General features: G+C 33.8%; 1 protein-coding gene across 2 annotated transcripts in view; it reads left to right on the forward strand.

The window, feature by feature from the left end:
* Window positions 1–9,999, forward strand: part of LOC105345747 (uncharacterized) — a 42,937-nt gene extending 32,938 nt beyond the window's left edge. For both annotated transcript variants that reach the window (XM_066079063.1, XM_034482447.2), the window contains exons 5-8: window positions 7,449–7,628; window positions 7,820–7,840; window positions 8,039–8,198; window positions 8,353–9,999. In XM_066079063.1, coding sequence (XP_065935135.1) covers window positions 7,449–7,628; window positions 7,820–7,840; window positions 8,039–8,198; window positions 8,353–9,253 — 1,262 coding nt within the window. In that variant the 3' untranslated portion in view covers window positions 9,254–9,999. The remainder of the gene's footprint in view (window positions 1–7,448; window positions 7,629–7,819; window positions 7,841–8,038; window positions 8,199–8,352) is intronic.
* The last annotated feature ends 10,523 nt before the right edge of the window (window positions 10,000–20,522 follow it).

Below are 20,522 nucleotides of genomic sequence, written 5' to 3' on the forward strand. Positions count from 1 at the left end.
TTTCCTGTAGACCAACTTGCAGAAATGCCTTCTCAATATCAGCGACTATTGCTATCTTCTTTAGTCTAAAGCGCAGTAAAAGTCCACATAAGTCATGGAGCATCACTGGTCCTCTGTGTAAGCACTCATTCAAGCTGGTGTTTTTAGGCTGCGACTTCGCTGATGCATCATACACAATTCTTACTTTGGTAGTGGGTTTCGTTAAGTCTACTACTGCATGATGAGGAATGTAGTGTTTAATTCCTGTCTCTCCGTTGCTGCGCTGAACTTTCTCTATAATCCCCTTTTTACACTGGTCCTGAATTATCTCATCATACTTATGTAATAACTCAGAGTTACTCTGCAGCTTGTGGACTAGTGACTTGAGTCTCCCATATGCTAGTTCTCTATTTTCTGGAAGATCTGGAAATTCTTCCTTCCAAGGCCATGTGACCTGGTATCTGTTGTTTTCTATCTTCAATGTGCTATTGAAATTTCTTAGGGCTTTTCCGTCGTCTGAAGTGTAAGGAGAATCTTGAATTCCAATTGTCTCCAGATTCCAAAAATCATCAATGGAAGGTTTCACCGATAGGCACTCATCCACTCTGGAATGGAGGCAATATTCTGTGAGAGATAAATTCCCATTGGTAATCATCATAACTTGCTCCTCATCTTCGCAATATTTTCTTTGGGTCCTTCCAGTGAGAATCCATCCAAGTTTAGAAGCAAGTAGGTAAAATCCTTTTTGGATTTCTATTCTTTCTGGTAGTATCAAATCCAGGTAATAGTCATTACCTATCAGGATGTCAACTGTTGAGTTTTCAAACTTCACTGGTAGAGTATCTGCTAACTGTAGATTTTTCCGCAGGGTTTGACATCTGTCTTGAATGTCTTTGGGAATCGGTTTTCTCTGGACTGTTCCTGTAATTGTGGGTACAACATTTGCATCAATACTTAAATAATGTCCATCCTTGAGTTTCAGTTTCAAGGAAACTTTAGGTGTTTTCACTATTTTAGGCCTTTCAGCACCAAAGGTTATCAAGGATATCTTCTCTGTTGCTTGGCTTTTCAACTGTAATCTGTCAGCTAAGTTCTCTGTTATGTATGTTCTTTGAGACCCTGAGTCCATAAGAAGTCTAGCTGGTTCTGAATTTTCTCTATATTGGTTAGAAACCTCTGTTTTTGCTGTCTGCATCAAAACAATATCACCTGATGATAGTAAACTATTTTCCGCATCCTTTTGAAACTTTGAAGTCTCTTCTATTGTGCTGATTTCTTCAGTCAGGTGTGAACTTTCTCTTTGACGGAAAGGTATTTTCTTGGGACATAAGCTTCTATGGTGGCTATGCTGCTTACAATGATAACATGTCTTCTCAACTCTGCATTCTTTACTTCTGTGGTCAGGCTTCAAGCAGACAAAGCACTTCCCCCTGAGTCTCTGTTTTCTATCTTCTATGGTTCTGTATTTTCTACATTCATCAGTCCAATGAGAACCCCCACAAAAGGTGCACACTGTAGGTCTCACTGGAACTTTCGTTGGTCTGTTTCGTCGTATTGCTGACTCCTTATTGGTTGAGATCACTAAGGCTTCTGCTGTGGTGTGCCTCTCTTCATGTCTTACAACACTAGAAGCTTGAAGTTCTGATGATTCTTTCACTGTGATGTAACTTTTCATTAAATCTCTCAGTTTCTGCACCGTCCACTTTTCCTGTGAACCTTTTTGTATTTCAAGCTGCAGTAGAGTTTCTTTGGGTAGTTTGGAGGTAATCATGGAAATGAACACATCCTGGTTGACATCCTGATGTAAAGCTTCCAAGCTGCGCATGTGTCTCTCAATGTCATCATGTAACTTACGCAGACTTGATGTGTCATTGGTAGCTGACTGAGTATTGATGAGTTCAACATAATGTTTGTTGATAACTGATTGCACGTCTCCAAATCTGTCCTTCAGAATAGAAATAGCTACATCATAGTTTTGATTTGAAAGTGAAAGTCCAGATATGGCTAGTCTAGCTGTTTCTGTAAGTTTGCTTCTGAGATAGTTAAATTTCTCAATGTTGGAGAGCTTATGGTTCCTGTGAACAGTAGCTTCAAAGGCATCCCAGAATTCCTTGAATTTAATTTTATCTCCATTATAGGAAGGTAGTTCTAACTTTGGAAGTTTAACTGCCACTGAGTCTGCCACTGGGTTGTGTTGTTGGAGTGACAGCTCTTGAAAATGAATAATTTGTTCCTGCATCTTTGCTTGTAAATGAATCAGGTGATCTAGTCTTGGGTCTGACATATCGTGAGGTTTCTTCAGAGTTGTAAGTTTTTCTTGTAGTGTTTTCTCAAGAATGATGAGCTGCTCAGAGCGATCATTTGCCTCATTTAATAAAAGGAACACCTTTCCACTGATTTCACTGAATTTCTCTTGTTCACCTTGTTTAGTCTCTTGGCCTTCTATCACCATTGACCACTTCTCCATCGTTTCTTCAAGTTTGGCGCTGAACTCCTTTATCCGTCTCACTGATGTTTCAACATTTCTAAGTAGAGCTGTCGGATCTTCCTCTGATACATCTATCGACACAAGTTTATCAGCCTTTTTAATTTCTGTCTCTATAAGATTTCTGTACCTGGTACAAAGTCCTTTCAAATAGGTTGCTGACATCTTTCTTCTGTAGTCTTGAACACTTAAAGGCTCCTAGAATCTTCACAGCGGGTTCCGGCACCAATCAATATGGCGAGTTATTCTTGAACTCTTGGAATAAAAACTCCCTTTTCCTTTTTATACATTTAATAAACACATATAAATAAATCAACAATACAACACAATATTAGACTGAAAACAATACACACAAATAGCCTACCACATTGTTAAAGATAACTGACACACAACACATTCATATCATATATACACCTCTGCTCACACTTCACACAATCTGACACCAAAACACACTCTCTTCTCTTGCACTGTCTAAAAGTAAAAGCCACCCATCTAACCCCTATCACTTATCATGCTTATTTCCCTTCCCTAACTATACCTTTTATTCCCTGTACTATACTCTATTTCTATTTAACACCTTCAAACCCTTTCTCCTCTCTCTCCTCCTCTCGTTCAATATTGACAAAAAGTAAACACTCGGACAAAAACGGAAAATGGATTAAACATTAACAAAAAACCTTGATCTGACAAAAACGGACATACATTAACATTACTAAGAGATTAAACAAACTTATTAAAACATGAAAGTAAACATTAACATCTATGTCCATATTAGAAATAAACATGAAATTGTGATATATATATACATGTATTCACAACAGCATTCGCAACTTTGTGTATGTCAACAAACTTTATTATTCAAGTCTTCTGATCATTATTTCCATTTAATGAAATGAATAAGCTCTAAGAAAAAATATTAAGAGCTAAACAATTATTTTAATGTTTCTTTCAGTGAAACTTTACATTAAAACAGTTAGATTTATCTCAGAAATGACGTACTAAATTGTATTGCGCAAGGTCACAATAACCGCATAACACAACGTTGCATCGTCGTTTTTAATCTTTGAAAAAAAAAATCGATTCGGGTCATATAAGGGACTGTCTTAAAAGCTTCAAAATATAAATCAAATTGTATGAGATAAATAGAACATCTATAATTGTGTGATTTTATATTTGCTTTATCCAACTCGTTGAAATGGTTATATTCGCTCGGCAAGCCTCGCGAATATATACACCATTTCAACTCGTTGGATAAAGCAAATATAAAATCACACAATATAGATATCCTCTATATAACTGACGTAGCTTTCAACACACTTTACAAGCCAAATATATGTGGAATGTAAATATATTCATTTGATTACTCATAATTTAGTGTAATAAATGCATTTATTAATGCATAGCATCAAATTCAGTTTTTTTTTCATCCCTGATACGAACGAAGGCACGCTTTTATCACATTCATGTATCATCACCCTTTTTTCACCCTTTCTTACGATTTTATGAAACACCAGTTTGTTCCTTATATTTAGATTTCGAAATACCGCGGATATTATAAGTGATGCATTTTTACAGTGTAGACTATGACGTTATAACATTGACATATTTTTTAGAAGACGTCACAATACGTATATTTACATTCTACTGTGTTTTTCCATTACATTCCGTGATGTTTAAATGCCTCTAAATGCAACAAGTAGTCAAAGGTCAAATTGACGAGTTTTATTATGACGTCACAAACGTTGAACGCTGTAAACTGCAACGTCACAAGCGAAAATCAAAGTTCACGCTTATGGCTGTTACTGTGGCTCTTCCATTAACGTAGCTCGCGGGTTTGCTGACGTCACAATAGGAATCGACGTAAAGAGTTCTGCTGAAAATTTAAGATGTCACATACATTGTCACATTTTGTTCTAAAAAATAAAGAATGAGTGTGCGTTAGAACTCTACCATTTAAAGTCATGTGTTTTAAATAGAATGTATGCATTAACTTCGCTTTTTTTTTTTACAATTATAACTTCCGTAATATGTACTACCGATTAAATTCTTAAATTTCTTTTAGCTTGAGATAACTGTTTTATTCAATTACTTACTTAAAATGTCGGTAGTTGCCTGGCATTTTATTTTTGCATTGATTGACTCAGAGTTTCATAAAAACAAAAATAGCAATTTTCTGTATCTTTACAGCCTTACATTAATTGCATTTGATAACATTCACAATAATGTCTAATAAGCATTTACATGTTCTAAAATGTGTTAAACAGCTAGTCTTGTCAATAAATGCATTTCAATTTTGGTGTTCTAAGAAGTAAGGAAATGATGACTTCAGGCTAATGTCGTAATGAAAACATAAGGTTTTGAGAAATCTTTTAAATCTTTAAAGTTTTTTTGCCAAAAATTGGTCGAGAACACATACTGATATTTTTTTATGAATTGATTCATAATTATCTCCTCTGTTTTTGTGTTGAGTATGATTAATTTTGTCTGAATCGTTTAAAAGTTTGGAGCATAGTTTTGTAATGCGTTTCTCGGTTAAAATGTGCATTTTACTATATATTTCATTGAAATGGCGTTGCTTGATTTTATTAATGACACTGTATTTGAAACACGATAACATTATTACCGCTCAGACGAATCTTAAATAAATTTTAGAAATAAAACTATAAAACCTATGGATCACGTGGACAAATTTTCAAGGTAGGTTATCTCACAAGCAGGTAAACCCGCGAGCTACCTTAATATTAACTTACCCTTAGGATAAGATAGGAATTTTAAGGTATGAATCACATTTGCAGACAAGGCAAGAAGTTAAAAAAAATGTAAATATAAGCATTAAATCATGATTTTTTGAAGTATACACTCTCATAACTTCAGCGGTGTGTGCATACAAATTTTCATAACGCGCTAACGCGCGTTACTCAATTTGTATGCACACACCGCTGCAGTTATGAGAGTGTATACTTCAAAAAATCATGATTCAATGCTATATTGAGCGTCAAAAGTTCGCCAGTTTTGAGATGGGAGAACTACGATAAAGCTGGATACAGTTTTTCATATCAAAATATGTACGAGTTGTTTATCAAAAATATGATAAACACAACAATACTTGGCAAAATTTGTATCACAATCGAATCAACTCTCAACCAAAATCAGCCCCATGGCATTCATTCATCCGGCTGGTATTGGATGATCCGATTGCTATGGGATGTGGTTAAGATTTTGCCATATTTTATTTTCTATGTAATAAGCTGCTTTCAAAGGAAATAACTGATAAATCTTAACTAATTTTTTTAAGGGATTTAGGAGTGAAATTTATTACCCCCTTTGTCCCCAACGGCTATTGATTTTATTGAATACATTTAGAATTGGCGATCTTATATGTAATCATATATCTTTACTTCTGGATTCTGGAAAAAATCCATTAGAAAAATCTACTACGAACGGTCCTTTATATGTAAAATCTCACGTTTTAAGTTTCGTGGGAAACACAGAATGCCCTACGGTGGTTTATATAATCAAAGACGGTAAATTAGATCCACTAGTGTTAACAAATCATCATATTATCAACAAATTAGAAATTCAACTCCAGAATTCGTGATTTTTACACGTTTTTTAAAGTGCGTTAAGTGTCTCGATACTAAAAAATTGTTGATGTACCTTCATAACGCACTTTGAAAAAAAACCCTCAAAGTCCGTTAACTTGGTTCCAGATTTAACGCACTTTGAAAAAAAAATTCAAAGTGCGTAACTTTTTTCAAAATGGGTTGCCACATGTGTTACTACATATTTTTCTCTAAGTTTTTAAGTGTCTCGATACTAAAAAAAATGTTATGTACCTTTATAACGCATTTTGAAAACAAAATTTCAAAGTCGGTTACCTTAATTCCAGATTTAACGCACTCTGGAATTTTTTTTCAAAATGCGTTGATTTGGACCCAAATTTAACGCACTTTGAAAAAAAAATTTCAAAGTGCGTAATTTTTGCAAATACGTTGCCATAGCGCATGTTTGTCTATTGATCTCCTTTTAATATAAGGTTATATGTATAAATATAAAATTGCCATCAAATGGAGAACAATAGACACTCATGCGCTGACTATGTATTAAACCTGAAAAAGTAGGCTTCCTCATTATCCTATAGAGGTTCAAAAAATTTAATGATCCCTTCCTATAAAAACGACCTCGTTCTTTGTATATATGAACTCTATATTAATATAATTGCATAAAATTGCAGTTAATACATTGACAATTCCTACAGTTAAAAGAAATATGCCCATTTTTAAAATTTATAACATTACTATTTTTAAATATCCTAAGTGCAGTCATTCTTTAGGGAAGATCTTATGGTTAACATGTTGACCACCTAGCAGCCTTAATTAAAGGTATCCTAAGGTAATTTTATCTTTTCATTTGCAATAGCATAAAACGTCATCATGTCTACCTAAACATGTCCTGAAGTAAGTCGTAATGTTCGTTGTTACACATGATGAGCATTAAAATTTCCATCTTGTATTGTGACTCTGACTATTGACAACTCTACACTTCCGTTCCTTCATGAGAATCAAGAGCAAGAAGAGCAAGATATATTATTCAATCATGAAAGGAATCATCTGTTATATTATAATACGATATATTTACATATTCCAGTGCCTTTGCCTGTGATAACACTACGTATCGATTTTGTACTATATAACCCATATTACAAATGACGCCAAATTGAGGCGCCAGCGGGGTTTGCTTATTCATATTTAAATATTTTAATTGTAAGATGGCTTAAAATTATATAAATATAAGTAATAAGGAATCATTCTATGAATATTATGAGGTGATAATTTCGGTCGGGGCGTGATCAAATCTATCATAAAGCCCTTCGGGCTTTATTGGATTTGATCACGCCCCGACCGAAATTATCACCTCACAATACTCAAAGAATGATTCCTTATTCCTTATATAATCCCTAAATAAATGGTCTTCAATTTTATAGGTTACAAACTTGTTTACCACGCATACCTGAGTCAATTTCCGCAGGAAGTTGTTCTATCGAACACCACCTTCGCTTACACTATAACTGGCTTGGAATATGACACGTGGTATGTAATAAGCGTTCTTCCGTATACTACGGTGGGGGATGGCCCGCGAACATCATATCCAGAGAAAACCCTAGGTAAACACGGAAGAAGATACTAATATCAATGACATTAATTTATTGAATAACATCAGCTTTAACAAAGATATACAGAGATGATTTATGATATTCAAAATAATTATTATCTTTACCATTACAGACATGTACAAATGTATCTCGATCTGCATGTCTTTTTCTTCGTGTATGAGCTTTATTGTTTGTCGTTTCAGGTCCAACGACAAAGGCCCCTGGTAAGTTATTATCGTAAATGTGTTGATGATGATGATGATGATGATGATGATGATGATTTTGTTTCTATTTTTTGTACTGTTCACTTTGCAACGCAAAAACAAATATCCAAATATATATTGATTTACATTTTAAAAAATGTTTTTAATCATTGACCTTGGCCAAATATGTAAACAAATCCAATCGGTGGTATTTTTCAGAGGAAGTGACTAAATACTACTGCTATGAAGCTATTCCTGGGACCCTGGTATTTTCTTGGGAATCTATGCCATGCACAATTTATGTCGGTGTCATTGGCGCACTATTCCTGTTTTTGTTGATGGCGTTGGTGGCATGTTGTTGCAAAGGCAGTAAAAAAATGTATGTTTCTTGCTTGAACTTTATTTCTCACCAGTTTACACAAGAGCACCTTTTGCGTTAGACTGTTGTGAAAATTTCTATCGGTGGAATTCCTTTCCTTTTTTTGCAAGGTAAGCATTTTCCAAATTACAGATTTTTAAAAAAATTTTTGCAGAAAGGAGAAACATACCAGCAATGTACAAATGATGCCCCCTGTCATTCATCTTAAGGAGAAGGTAAAGGTGATTCAGGCCATGAATAAATTTAAGAAAAACCGAAAGGGAGGAGAAAACGGGACAAATGATAATAGAGATATGGATTACAACGGCAATAGTTTTGGAAGAGGGGTCTCGAATTCTTTTACTAATAATTTCGGAGATGGCAACCCAAAAGTACGACCTGGGCGGGGCGGAAATGACTATGATGTTGGGGAGGACGACGGACGGGGAAAGAGGAAAGGCTTGTGGGGTATGGGGTTAAACAATCTGTTGGGCAAGGGGAGAGAAGGAAGTAAGGACAAACTGGTTGATGATCGTCAAGATCCATACGGAGATCCAGAATGTAGTCGTTGGAATAGTGGTAGAAGTAAACAACGAGGTGATCCTTTCGACATAAGAGCGGGTAAGAATGCGGCAACAGCTTCGGCTCTAAGAGCCCGCGGAAAGAAAAACAACACTGTGTCACCTTTGAACTTTGATGACGAGGGTTACTACGATGATGATGGTGATGAATATGGTGATGATTCAGGGGATTTAACAGCACGTGATATCCGACTCTTCAGTAAACAACCGAGCAAAAATTCAAATCCTGATATCGCGAGGAGGGGATCGAAAAAAGGCAATACGACTGTGCCTGTGTTGGACAAAAGGTTTAACAGAGATATTTCGGGTGTAGACCTGTACCTAGAAGACAACGATGACAATTATGATGATGAATACTTCGAGCATCCACCGCCCGCGCCTCGTTTTCATTTGGGGGACGGTGCGTCTGTGGATTTACCATTTGGTGGGGAAGGAGTCGGTTTAAAGGGGGGGATTCCCCTTGGAGCAGATGGCGATGATGCGGCATTTTTTTAAGTCTGGTTTAATTCAAGTCAACTATATTTTACATATTTAATTCCGTTTCGTGACATCATTTCTTGTACCCATATAAGAGGATTTTTTCATACGCATTGTCCGGTTAACACAAAGCCATACTTTTAAAAGATTATACATGATCATGTAACATGTATATATAAACTATATCATTTTGCTATATTCTTTTCTCAGTTTGCAAAAACATGTACAAAGTTACAGTATCTCACTACCGAATCCTTTAATTTATGGTTAATACTAAAAATGGTGGGGTGGGGTTTGTGAAAGCGGTCATCGATTTTAAATTGGTCCCTCACCCTCTTTTTGCCTTCTATGTGACTTTATATTGTCATTCAATATCATATTGTTCGTGGACCATGCCATCGATTTAGCAAAGAAAGAAACTTGGGTGATATATATCTAGTGGCCATACTTTTTGAGGTTAAAACATATTGCACTTTGTGCAAGGATGCATCGATTTTTTTAAAAAAGGAAAGAGGATTAACTCGCATAGAATAGGATTTTATGTCAATATATGGAACATAATGTTGCTGGTTTGATATATTTATACCGTGCAGTAGTTGACCTTTATAATTATTTTAATCCTCACAAGTAAGATTAAACAAAGAAGTTCATAATGCAAAAAGGATTAGTAATGCATGTGTATCCAGTCATTTTACTATGTTATGTTGTGTACATGGTTGTTCGTTTTAAAGCTTTGCTAATTAAAAATAAATTACACGATTTTTACAATAAAGCTTAAGGTAGAGTTTTTTTCTGTTCAAAAGCAAATTATATCTGTAAACGTAGCTAACTAGTTTACATGTAATTCTATTAGAGAGACGGAAAAAATAGAGAAATTGCCAAAGAAGAATTATAGTGTAACGTGTAGGGGTTATACTATCTGTGTGACGTTACTATGGGATAAGGGTCTGCGTAGAATCAGACCTCGGAGAACAAAACAGATTGACACAACGTATTTTACAAGATCTTGGTCTTCCTGGACCAGGCTATGGAGAAAAGTGGGGCCACAAAGTTTGGGGGGGGGTGTATATATATATATATATATATATATATATATATATATATATATATATATATATATATATATATATATATATAGGAATAGAAAAAATCTTCTTACAGGTAAAACAATAAAAGGGACTTGTTATTTACCATAAAAATATGTGGATAAAAATTGGCGGATTTTTAAAAGATTTATTGTACTTAGTTGTCAAGAGATTTTGATACTGTAATGCTAATTTGATCAGAGTTAAGGCTATTGTTGCTCAGGTGAGCGATGTAGTCCCCAGGCCTATTGCTATAATTGTTTTCTTAAAGTGGAATCTACACTCATACTGGGTCAAAACTAGGATTTTGTTGTACAAAAACTATTAAAGTTATTCACTCTGTTTGCAATGTGTCGACGCAGCTCAGTGTAACGGACGGAGGAAGATTCCGTAGACACTTACTTTCGGCTGAGAGGATTTTCCAATCATATTAGACATTATTTTCATTTCTGCGTTTTTACTTCCCGTTTTAGGTAACACTTTTTTTCGATTTCTTATAACATAGAATTATTTAGGGAAATATTTAAAACCTTTTACAAACCGTACAACCGCTTTGAATCATTCCATTAAAATGCTGTGTACACACACAATGCATTCAAATTTATTCGTTTACCTAGGCAGTAAACGTTCACTGAGGAAAGAAATGTTCTTTATTATCAATCTAAAACAAATATAAATCTCATTATGTTTTGTTAAAAGTAGTAATTGTTGTTCTTTTATCATCAATCTCGTTTTTTAACAGACATTGTCACATGAAGAATTTTGAGCCATTTTCTGATGCAATTTTGGGGAAAAAATGCAAACTATGGGGTTTGGTAGCTGCAGGTCTGTAGCTCCCTGTCTGAAAAAATTCGGATGGACGATGATTAACCTTATTTTCGCACAAAGTCTGTGAAAACAATTAGTACGAGGAATGGACCCCGCGTTACCTTTTACGAAATATGTATTATCAATATTATTAATCAGTTAATAATGTCACGGTTAAATCATTCTTAAGAATGACAATATTAACAAAATATGTTTCTTATAACAACTGTGCTTTGTTTTTTCATTTTGCTATATATGGAGTGCATTTATATGTAAAATGTGTTACACATTTGACTAAATTCATGAAGCAAACAAATTTCCGAATTCGGCATTTTTGTTCGATAAAATACGGGTTTAAACGCAAACAACAGTATATTTAGTCATTCAGGGTTGATAAGGAAATGAAACAACAGAAAAAGTGTTCATATATTGATAAAACAATGCAAGAAAACGAACAGTTTTCGTACGATATTCCTGTTTCTCTTACAGCGGCGTTAACCCCGTGACGTCACAGTTCATCTCGCGCCAAATTGGCTTGATTCAAAACTCGTTCAGGTGTGAAATCGGGTTTTCCCCAAATATCTCGAAAACTACTTATGCGATTGCTGTAAAATTTTCAGGATAATGTTTTTACACATAGATCTCCATTTTGTCAAAAATTGAACGGCACTGCAGGTACCCTTTAAATTTTTACAGAAAATTTACTACTGATATTAATTATATTGTTACTTTACTTGCCTCTGACTTTCTCTGAAACATGCTAACCGACCTCGGAAAATAAAGTATATCAATTCACGTCGAGATCGAGAGTCACCATTTTTACATGTAAACAAACTGCAACACTTCACTTTACGGGGCTGGTGATCGTGTATAAACGATTATAAGAGGCAAGTAAAGAGACGATATCTGTAGTAAATTGTTCGTGGAATTTTTTGGAATCAAATATTTGTACAGCATGTGTTCGGAAATGAGATTAATCAGTCAAAAAGTAGCGCAATTTTTTGTGCGCCGTAAATTGCAGTTTTTTTTACTATAGGAGGTCCCCCATCCGAACTTTTTCAGACCGGGAGCTACAGACCTGCAGCTAGGGGTTTGGATACTTAATAAACTAAAACGGCGTGTGATATCGAAATAATGCAATATCAGAAAAATATCTATTATCTAAGCTTTGATTTGATATTTGCAAAAAATTCTATAATTCATTCCTGTAGCTGTTATTTCAATTTTAACAACACATCCTCGGAGAAAAATAATACGTTCAACGTCCGTTGTCCTTGCTCTAATGATCCATCTAAAAGTTGTATGATGATGCATTCAAAAGTTGTACTGACGAAACGTTTAATTAAATAGTTCTGTTTTACAGGTTTAAATATTGACTTTCAGTGTATTTGACAAATTGCACGAAAAAACTATAGGGTTTCAATTATAAATTAAACGTTTCATACACCCTTATTTAATCACCGTATTGCTTGAACGACAACTTTATATTAAAAATAATTAAATGCTTTCTTTGGTGATTCATGGGGAATATGATGATGCCGACATTGCAGAAAAAATACATAACCCGCGTTAGTAGTTATGTATTTGTTTTTCTGCAATTATCACTACCTTCATAACCTGCATGAATCATTAAAGAAAGCATTCTACTGTTATTATCTACATCTTTCTTTTAACAAATTACTAAATTGATCGTAAAAAGTAAGAAAAACTAACTGTCCATAAGTGCGTTAGAGAAGAGAAACAACCAGAAGTCTTCTACAGGAATTCGAATCAGACATCAGCATGATTATCTCGTGCAGTCAGTGATGCTGAAGGTTTCGACCAATCGATAACACGGGGCGTGTAGATTCCATTCCTGTCAGTTTTTACAGAACTACATGTATGAGTGTACAATTAATTTCCAAAAGAAATAGAGGAAATCATATTTGGTGGATGTAAATATTATACAATAAAACGCATAAATACGTATACTTCACAATAACCTGATAAATGTATGTAATTTTTCTTTAGTTTAGGAAGCTATACAAGTACTGAATACAATGAACGGACGTATTATGAACTTGTTTAATTGATTTTTAATTAAGGTGGAATAACACACCTGGAAAAAAACACTCAAATTAACAGTGAATTATTTGATTATGAAAGAAATACATGTAATTATAAACTAGATGCTGTCATTAGACAGTAAAACCCGCACCAAGTGTTTGCCCATAAATACTACTGTTTTGTACCAGTTTTTAATTAGTAAAAATAAAGTCCACATGGAATTTCCGGTAATTTCTAAAAATTATAATTTTCATAAAGGATGAAATCCCATCCCATAATTCTCACGAGCGTCCCTTTATGAACAATTTTGAGTTGAACTGCATGTTTGCATATGAATTTAAAGTTAATCAATAATCTTAACATTTCATGTCGTAGAAAGAATGGGCTATATAATTATTACAAACAAAATGAAATTCTGCCCCCTCCCCTCAACGGTTGCCGGGTTTAGATTTGCGTTTGTGTGCCAACATCACCGTGTGCACGTATTTAGAGAAGGGGAGGGAGTGAGGGGTCCAGACCCTCCCCCTTGAACATTTAACACCCCCCCCCCCCTCCACACACACACTACTCATGAATAAATAAACATCAGAATATTTTGACAACAACGAAAGCCTGTATATGTACCAGTACCAGTAGTTGCAACAAAGAAGATTGTAAACATGCAGTGCAAAAAAAAATGACATAATTATATTGCGCAATGATTTTCAATGCAGAACTGCCAGGACAGAAGATAATATGTTTTACGGTGCGACCGTTGGGGCGAGCACAGCATGTGATCAAACAATGAATTATAATAAATTAATAAAATAAAATTAACAACGTGAAATTTGAATGCCAAAAAATAAAACATACCTATTTTTCAGAAAATTTTCATTATTCATAGTTTATAAGATTTGTTATTATTTATTTATATGTAGAACAATAGTTAAATCTCAGATACAATGTTGTTAAATAATAAAGATTTTAATATATAAATATTCATTGCACTGCATCTCCTCTTTTAAAGTGATTGTGATTATGATTGATTGATCTCCCCCTTTTTTTTGCAGTAGACATTTTTTCTTAAACTTACATATAAAACTTGACTCATCATAGAGCTCCCCCCATGCTAATTTTTTTTTCATTTTTGTCAATTTATACATAGAAAATCGACTTACCATGGATTTGCCCCTCCACTTAAAAAAAAAAAATTAATGTTTAATTTTATTTTTAATTTACGCTTAAAAATATTTGCTTATCATGTTAAAAGAACATGGTGTTGTCCCCCCCCCCCCCCCCCCCCCCGCATGTAATAAATGGAAGTGAAAATAAAGAAACCATTGAACTGCTAAAGAGCTGAAGGATTAGAATTTTCATGATTTATTTTTCTTTTTGCTTGCAAAGATTTTTTGGATGAGGCTGCCATCCACCCACCCACCCCCTTTAAAAAAAAGGCGCTGCTACGTATAACGTTACGTTTCAGGAAATTACCGTAATTATAGTGAATAAAATATTTGTGAGCATTCATCCAAATTAGTGCAATTTACAACTGTTTCCTGTATCTGAAGAAATGTCCTTATTCGTCAGCTGTTCTTTATCTTAGCCTTTGCAAGATTTTAAGAGGATTTTGGTCATTTCAGCAGATTTACAATAACTTCAATTAGAGTAATTTCCCCTTATCAGTGCTTATTGTGACGTCAAAGCTGACGTTGGTTAAGTGTCGTCTTACTCTTTTAAACTCCCCTGAGAAATAAAAGTATGCGAAGTATACTGTTTTATTTACTTAAAAAGCATGATGTTCTTAAAATTACACATCTTATAAGCTTTTCAAAGGTTTTACTTTGATTCTCGGGAGAACGGGATGTTGGAACGTGAGGTTGGAAACCATTGGTACTATGAATTGTGGGTCAAAATTTACTGAGTCCGGAAAAATATATCGGATCAATGTGTAAACGTTTGTGACGTCACACGATTATTTTTGATTGAAAGTGTACTGAGGTGAACTTTAGAGGTAACATTGACTGTATGTCGCTTACATCGTTATTGTTTTGTCTTGCTGATTCTCGTGAGAGTGTGAAGTGATAAAAATTGCCATGATTACAGGGAACTACTGGGACGATTAAAACGATGCATTACTGGTCCGATTTACTGACGCCAAAAAAATCCGTTGAATGAATGTGCAACTATAGTCCGAATTTTCTATTCACACACGCCTTGCCGGTAGAGCTCGCTTCGCGCCGGCGCTGCGCGCCGGCGAGCTGCGCTCGCTATAATTACTGATTTAAAGTGGTATAAATTACATATGTCGGTATTTATGTGGAGAAAAATGTGTTATAATCAAAACTCTTTCACGGTGACGGTTTAGAATTTTACAATACATGCATTTGGCAAAAAAAATTCGGATTTTAAATAGTCCCAGCAGGATTTGAACTCTCTACTTACAGACACGTAGTTAACATATTGTGCTTCACTGTTAAGAAACATTATTTGGGGGGGGGATATTATATATATATATATATATATATATATATATATATATATATATATATATATATATATATATATATATATATATATATATATATATATATATATATATATATATATATATATATATATATATATATATATAATTGTTTATTTTAATAGGGAGTACATCACAATATCTGCAGGTGCCCTTTTACCACCTTATAGCTGAAATGTGTGCTTTACATAGTTTTTTACCTAATAAAATGATGGAAGGGGTTTTAAAGAATAAAGTGATGAAAATACATGCATGATACAAATAACTGATATATTAAAAAAATATTAATATTAAATGCTTATTTTCCAACTCCTTCCCCTCCCAATCAAATCTGGTTCTCAAGATACAGAGTCTTCTTAAATTCTTACAAGTGTACAATAGCAAATTTTAAATCATTTCTTGATTGGTATTTTTCTCTAGACATGCTGTCCAGTTCAGGAAATCCAGAGTGTCTTCAAGGGGGCATAACTTATTTACCATTTGATGCGCAATGACACAAAGAATTAGAAATATGGTTTAGGGATGGGGATTTCAAAAGTTATCAAAATATATCATCAAAGACAGTTGAGCAGGATTTTAATAGATCATTCGACAATTAAAAAGAGTGTAAATGTAAGGTTCTTTTTTATTTAAAGCATAGATACGTAAAAGCAAAGTTTTTTTTCATTTTAAGAAAAACATCATTTTATTTACAGTTTAAGGAGGGATACATGCGGGGGGGGGGGCAGTTTTGTGAATTTGCCGGGGGAGGGGGGGGGGGGGGGGGTCCGAGGCATATGATTGGCAATTTCATAATATTATTTAGAGAAATTCGAATTGTGGAGGGGGATCTGGACCCCCCTGACTACTCTCTAGATCCGCGCTTGAGATAATAGTAAATTTTTGGCTACTATTTTACTATCAGGATTAAATTTAATTTTTCAAAACCTTATTGCACATCTATAGGACAGTCTCTATCATATCCCAAGATATGTGTCTCTGCATTAAATCATAAGAGGAGATCTTGGATATAGGTTTTTTAGGAGTGATAAACGTTAATTTTCTGCTATTATTTGACTCCCTGGATCCCTGTACTAAACAAAGAAATTCTGAAACCTGGTCACACTTTAAATTGATACTCCTAATCATATTCTAGAAGATCATTTGGCTACTTCAAAAAATGTTGAAGTTTTTGAAACAAGATTTTTTTGTAAAAAACCCAAAAACAAAACAACAACAAAAAAACAATAAAAAAACGTCATTTTTCAACTACCAAATGACCCCCAGGACAAAATTGAATTTCCGAAACCTTATTGCGCATCTATAGGACACCCCAAAACATATTCCAAGAGATGATTTGTCTATTGTTAAAAATGTAGGAGGAGTTGAGGAAGAATTTTTTACCAATTATTTGACCCCCAGGACTACCAGAGAATTTTGATATATTGATGCGGCAGTTGCACAGTTTACCTCAACATTTATGTCATATATATCATCATTAGGAGAGGAAGATGTAAGTTGTAAGATTTTGTTTCCAATCCTTTTGTGTAATTTACACAATATATTTAAATCAAATCAATCAAACTATATAAGGACGAACTAAAAGTAACCATCCTTTATTCAAATGTATCTGTATTCATCTTCTGCATGATGAAACGCTAAATACGGTTACCTTACAGTGTAGGATATCAAAAAATTTGATATTGATGAATTATAATAATTCAGAGGAAATAAATTTTATTTATTTAAATGGTTCTTTTACAAATTTACGTGCATGCACCTTTAAACATTGTTTTTTTTTTCATTTATGTTGACTTACATTTTTTTGAATGTTTTTGTATTTGTGGCTAAAGCAATATATATATATATATATATATATATATATATATATATATATATATATATATATATATATATGTGTGTGTGTGTGTGTGTGTGTGTGTGTGTGTGTGTGTGTGTGTTCATTTTTGCATTGTAAAATTCTATGAATTAAGGTGGCTCTATACACCACTTTTTGATGACGCAGTACGCAAAAAAGTAAATCTGGAAACATGCATTTCCGGTACTGGCTGATTTAAACTGAGGTGAATTGTATGGGAACCGCTATTTTGAAAAATGTGTTAAATGGATAGATTTAATTTGATAATTGGAAAATTCATTACTTACAAGTAATGTGGTATGTGACACCTTCACGTTGTGTGGTATTATTTATCGAAATAAACAATAAAATCAAGTATAAATTTTTAAAGAGTTTCTTAAGCATCATCGATATGTTACACCGTAGCGCAGTGGGTTAGTGGGTTCACTACAAACCAGTAGGTCATGAGTTCGATTCCCGTTGAGAACAATAAATTTTTTAACTTTTCAAAAATTTCTTAAACGTATTTTTTGGTTTAATACCGTGAAAGAAAATTCTCAACAGGTGAAAATATTTCAATTATAATATACTTTAATGCACATTAATATCGACACCTAACGGGGATGAGAGGGTTGCTTTGAATTTCTCTCAGGTTGGGATACATAAATCCTATTAGCCTAGTCAATGTTCCCCTTTATTTATTTGACTTAGTTTTGCACTAAAGCGAATATATTCACTTATACAGGGCAAAGTCTATAATGAAATATGCATGTATTTATCATTCCAACATTATATTTAGGAAATTTTCTTCAACTCAGAAAGGAAAAGTCCCCAAGGTGTTTGGGCCTTAGGACTTAGGAACGATAACCCTTACATGAGGAACTTTCATACCAAATAAAATTTGAAATATTTTTTGTGTTTATTTGCAATTGTTTTCATTCAATTTTTTATTTCACATTTATTAAAATACATTTTCTTATAACATCAAGCAACTTTTTCAGATGATTTGTCAACAGAGTAAGAAAATATGAAAAAATATGTTTTGGGGAAATACTAAAAAAAAATTGCAATAATAACATTTTTGAATGTTAAGAAGTGTTATATTTTTTTTATGTGTCCGAAGGAAATATCCATCATATGACAAAATAATTTCTCTCAATTTGTTGATAGCTGTCTTTTTAAAAAATATTTTACAAAAACACGAAAAAACATTAAAATATTCTTTAAAAATACCTATAGTATCCCTATCGTCATTTTAATATTTGATAAGTATATGTTTTGTGGTCTTCTATTGAAAATTGGAATAAACTGTGGGTGTATAGAGCCACCTTAACTGGCTAATAAAATAAACTATTTATTTTGACAACATGCACTTGACATTACTTTTTACATTCAGATTATTTCCTGTTTAATACTAACGTTATAAAATGATCTTCAATTTAAAAATATCTCTACTGTTATGTAAGGTGCCTGTGCACAGATGTGTGAACGGTTGGGTGAACATTTACTACGACTTGCTATTATCGATAAAATGTACGGAACCTTCAAAGCACTAAAATTCGGCATTCCGTATATACGAGTAATTGTTTTTGAAATGCTGTACTTTTTTAATCTGGCAAATAAATAAGTATGTTATGTCCAAGTTTACAATCATACACTAAAAGCCCATTCAATTTAGATAAAAATTACAACACAAAAAGATTTTACATTTTATTCTATTGAAAGCTGCATGTAACACGTAGCAAAGCTAGTAAGTGCTTTCTTCGTCGGAACTAACTGCTTATTTTGTTTGAGTTTATAAGAAAACCGTTAATGTAAACAAATTTCACATTTATCAGGGGTGAAGTTGGTATAGCCTCAACATCATATAAACTTCTTGATTAGAAATGAAAACTCGTTTTCTTGAATTTAATTTCCAAACAATCGTTTGTTGATCTTCATCTGAAATATACAGAATGATTTAATATCTTATAACGCTTCACCGGTAAATAAATATCAAATGTCAGAAATTGGTAATTTCACAAAAATAGAATAGAATTTTTAATTTAAAAAAATCAGAGGTATCAGTATCAAAGGTAATGCCGCTGTAATGTACATAGAAATTTATTTAACATATTCAATTCAATAAAGTTTCACCATTGTAAGAATTGTTTTTGACCCCCCCCCCCCCCTTAAAATCCATTTGAAGAAACGCACTGTGAATCGAACACGCGTGCTGTTATTCGAAGCGCTCCAGCAGTTCTACAGGTAAATGAGAAGGTTTATTTAGAAATTTTGTTAATGTTTTATTAATATTTTGGAAAGCTGTATATGTTATCTTTCTTATTGAATGCTATAAAGAACTTACCATCCGATATATCTGGTAAACTGTCCATGTCTGTCGCCATGCTCTACACGCTTTAGAATGACAATGAAAATGGCCATGTGAGGGTTCGTCACAATTCATTGGGTCGAGAGTATGGTGGACAAATTTTCCACATAACGATCATGTTTCGATGTGCTACATCTATCTTCATGAATATCTGCCTCGGTTTATCAAATTGTAATGTTATTTCTTTTTAATAAAGTGTTTTCTTCTATTTTAAAAGAAATCATGGTAGAGACGAGGAAAACTGTCATGGCTTCCGTTCCGGCGCTTACATTGCACCCGCCTGAGATTGCTAGACTACTAAAGAAATGTATCTCCATACTAATTTCAATGTTGATCCCACCACCTGATCCGCTTCTAGATGCGCGTCACCGTCTGTGTTCATCGGAACATGTGCTTTGGAGTGGAAGAGATGTTTTTAAATTGTTTTGTACACACGTGTATTCATTTTATGAAATAACTGGGGAAAGTCCTGATTCGTTCGTTGATATTGTAATGTATTTGAATTTCAGGGAGATGCAATCCCAGCACGTCACCTGCTTACGCCAAACAACAGAGCACTGCTCTTTTTGATTTTGATATGCTATCATCTTTATTTTACATTAGCGTAACAACGGTGAAAGAGGAGCTATCATCTCTTA

Source organism: Magallana gigas, chromosome 3 (genome assembly GCF_963853765.1).
Source record: "Magallana gigas chromosome 3, xbMagGiga1.1, whole genome shotgun sequence".
Lineage (NCBI taxonomy): Eukaryota > Metazoa > Mollusca > Bivalvia > Ostreida > Ostreidae > Magallana > Magallana gigas.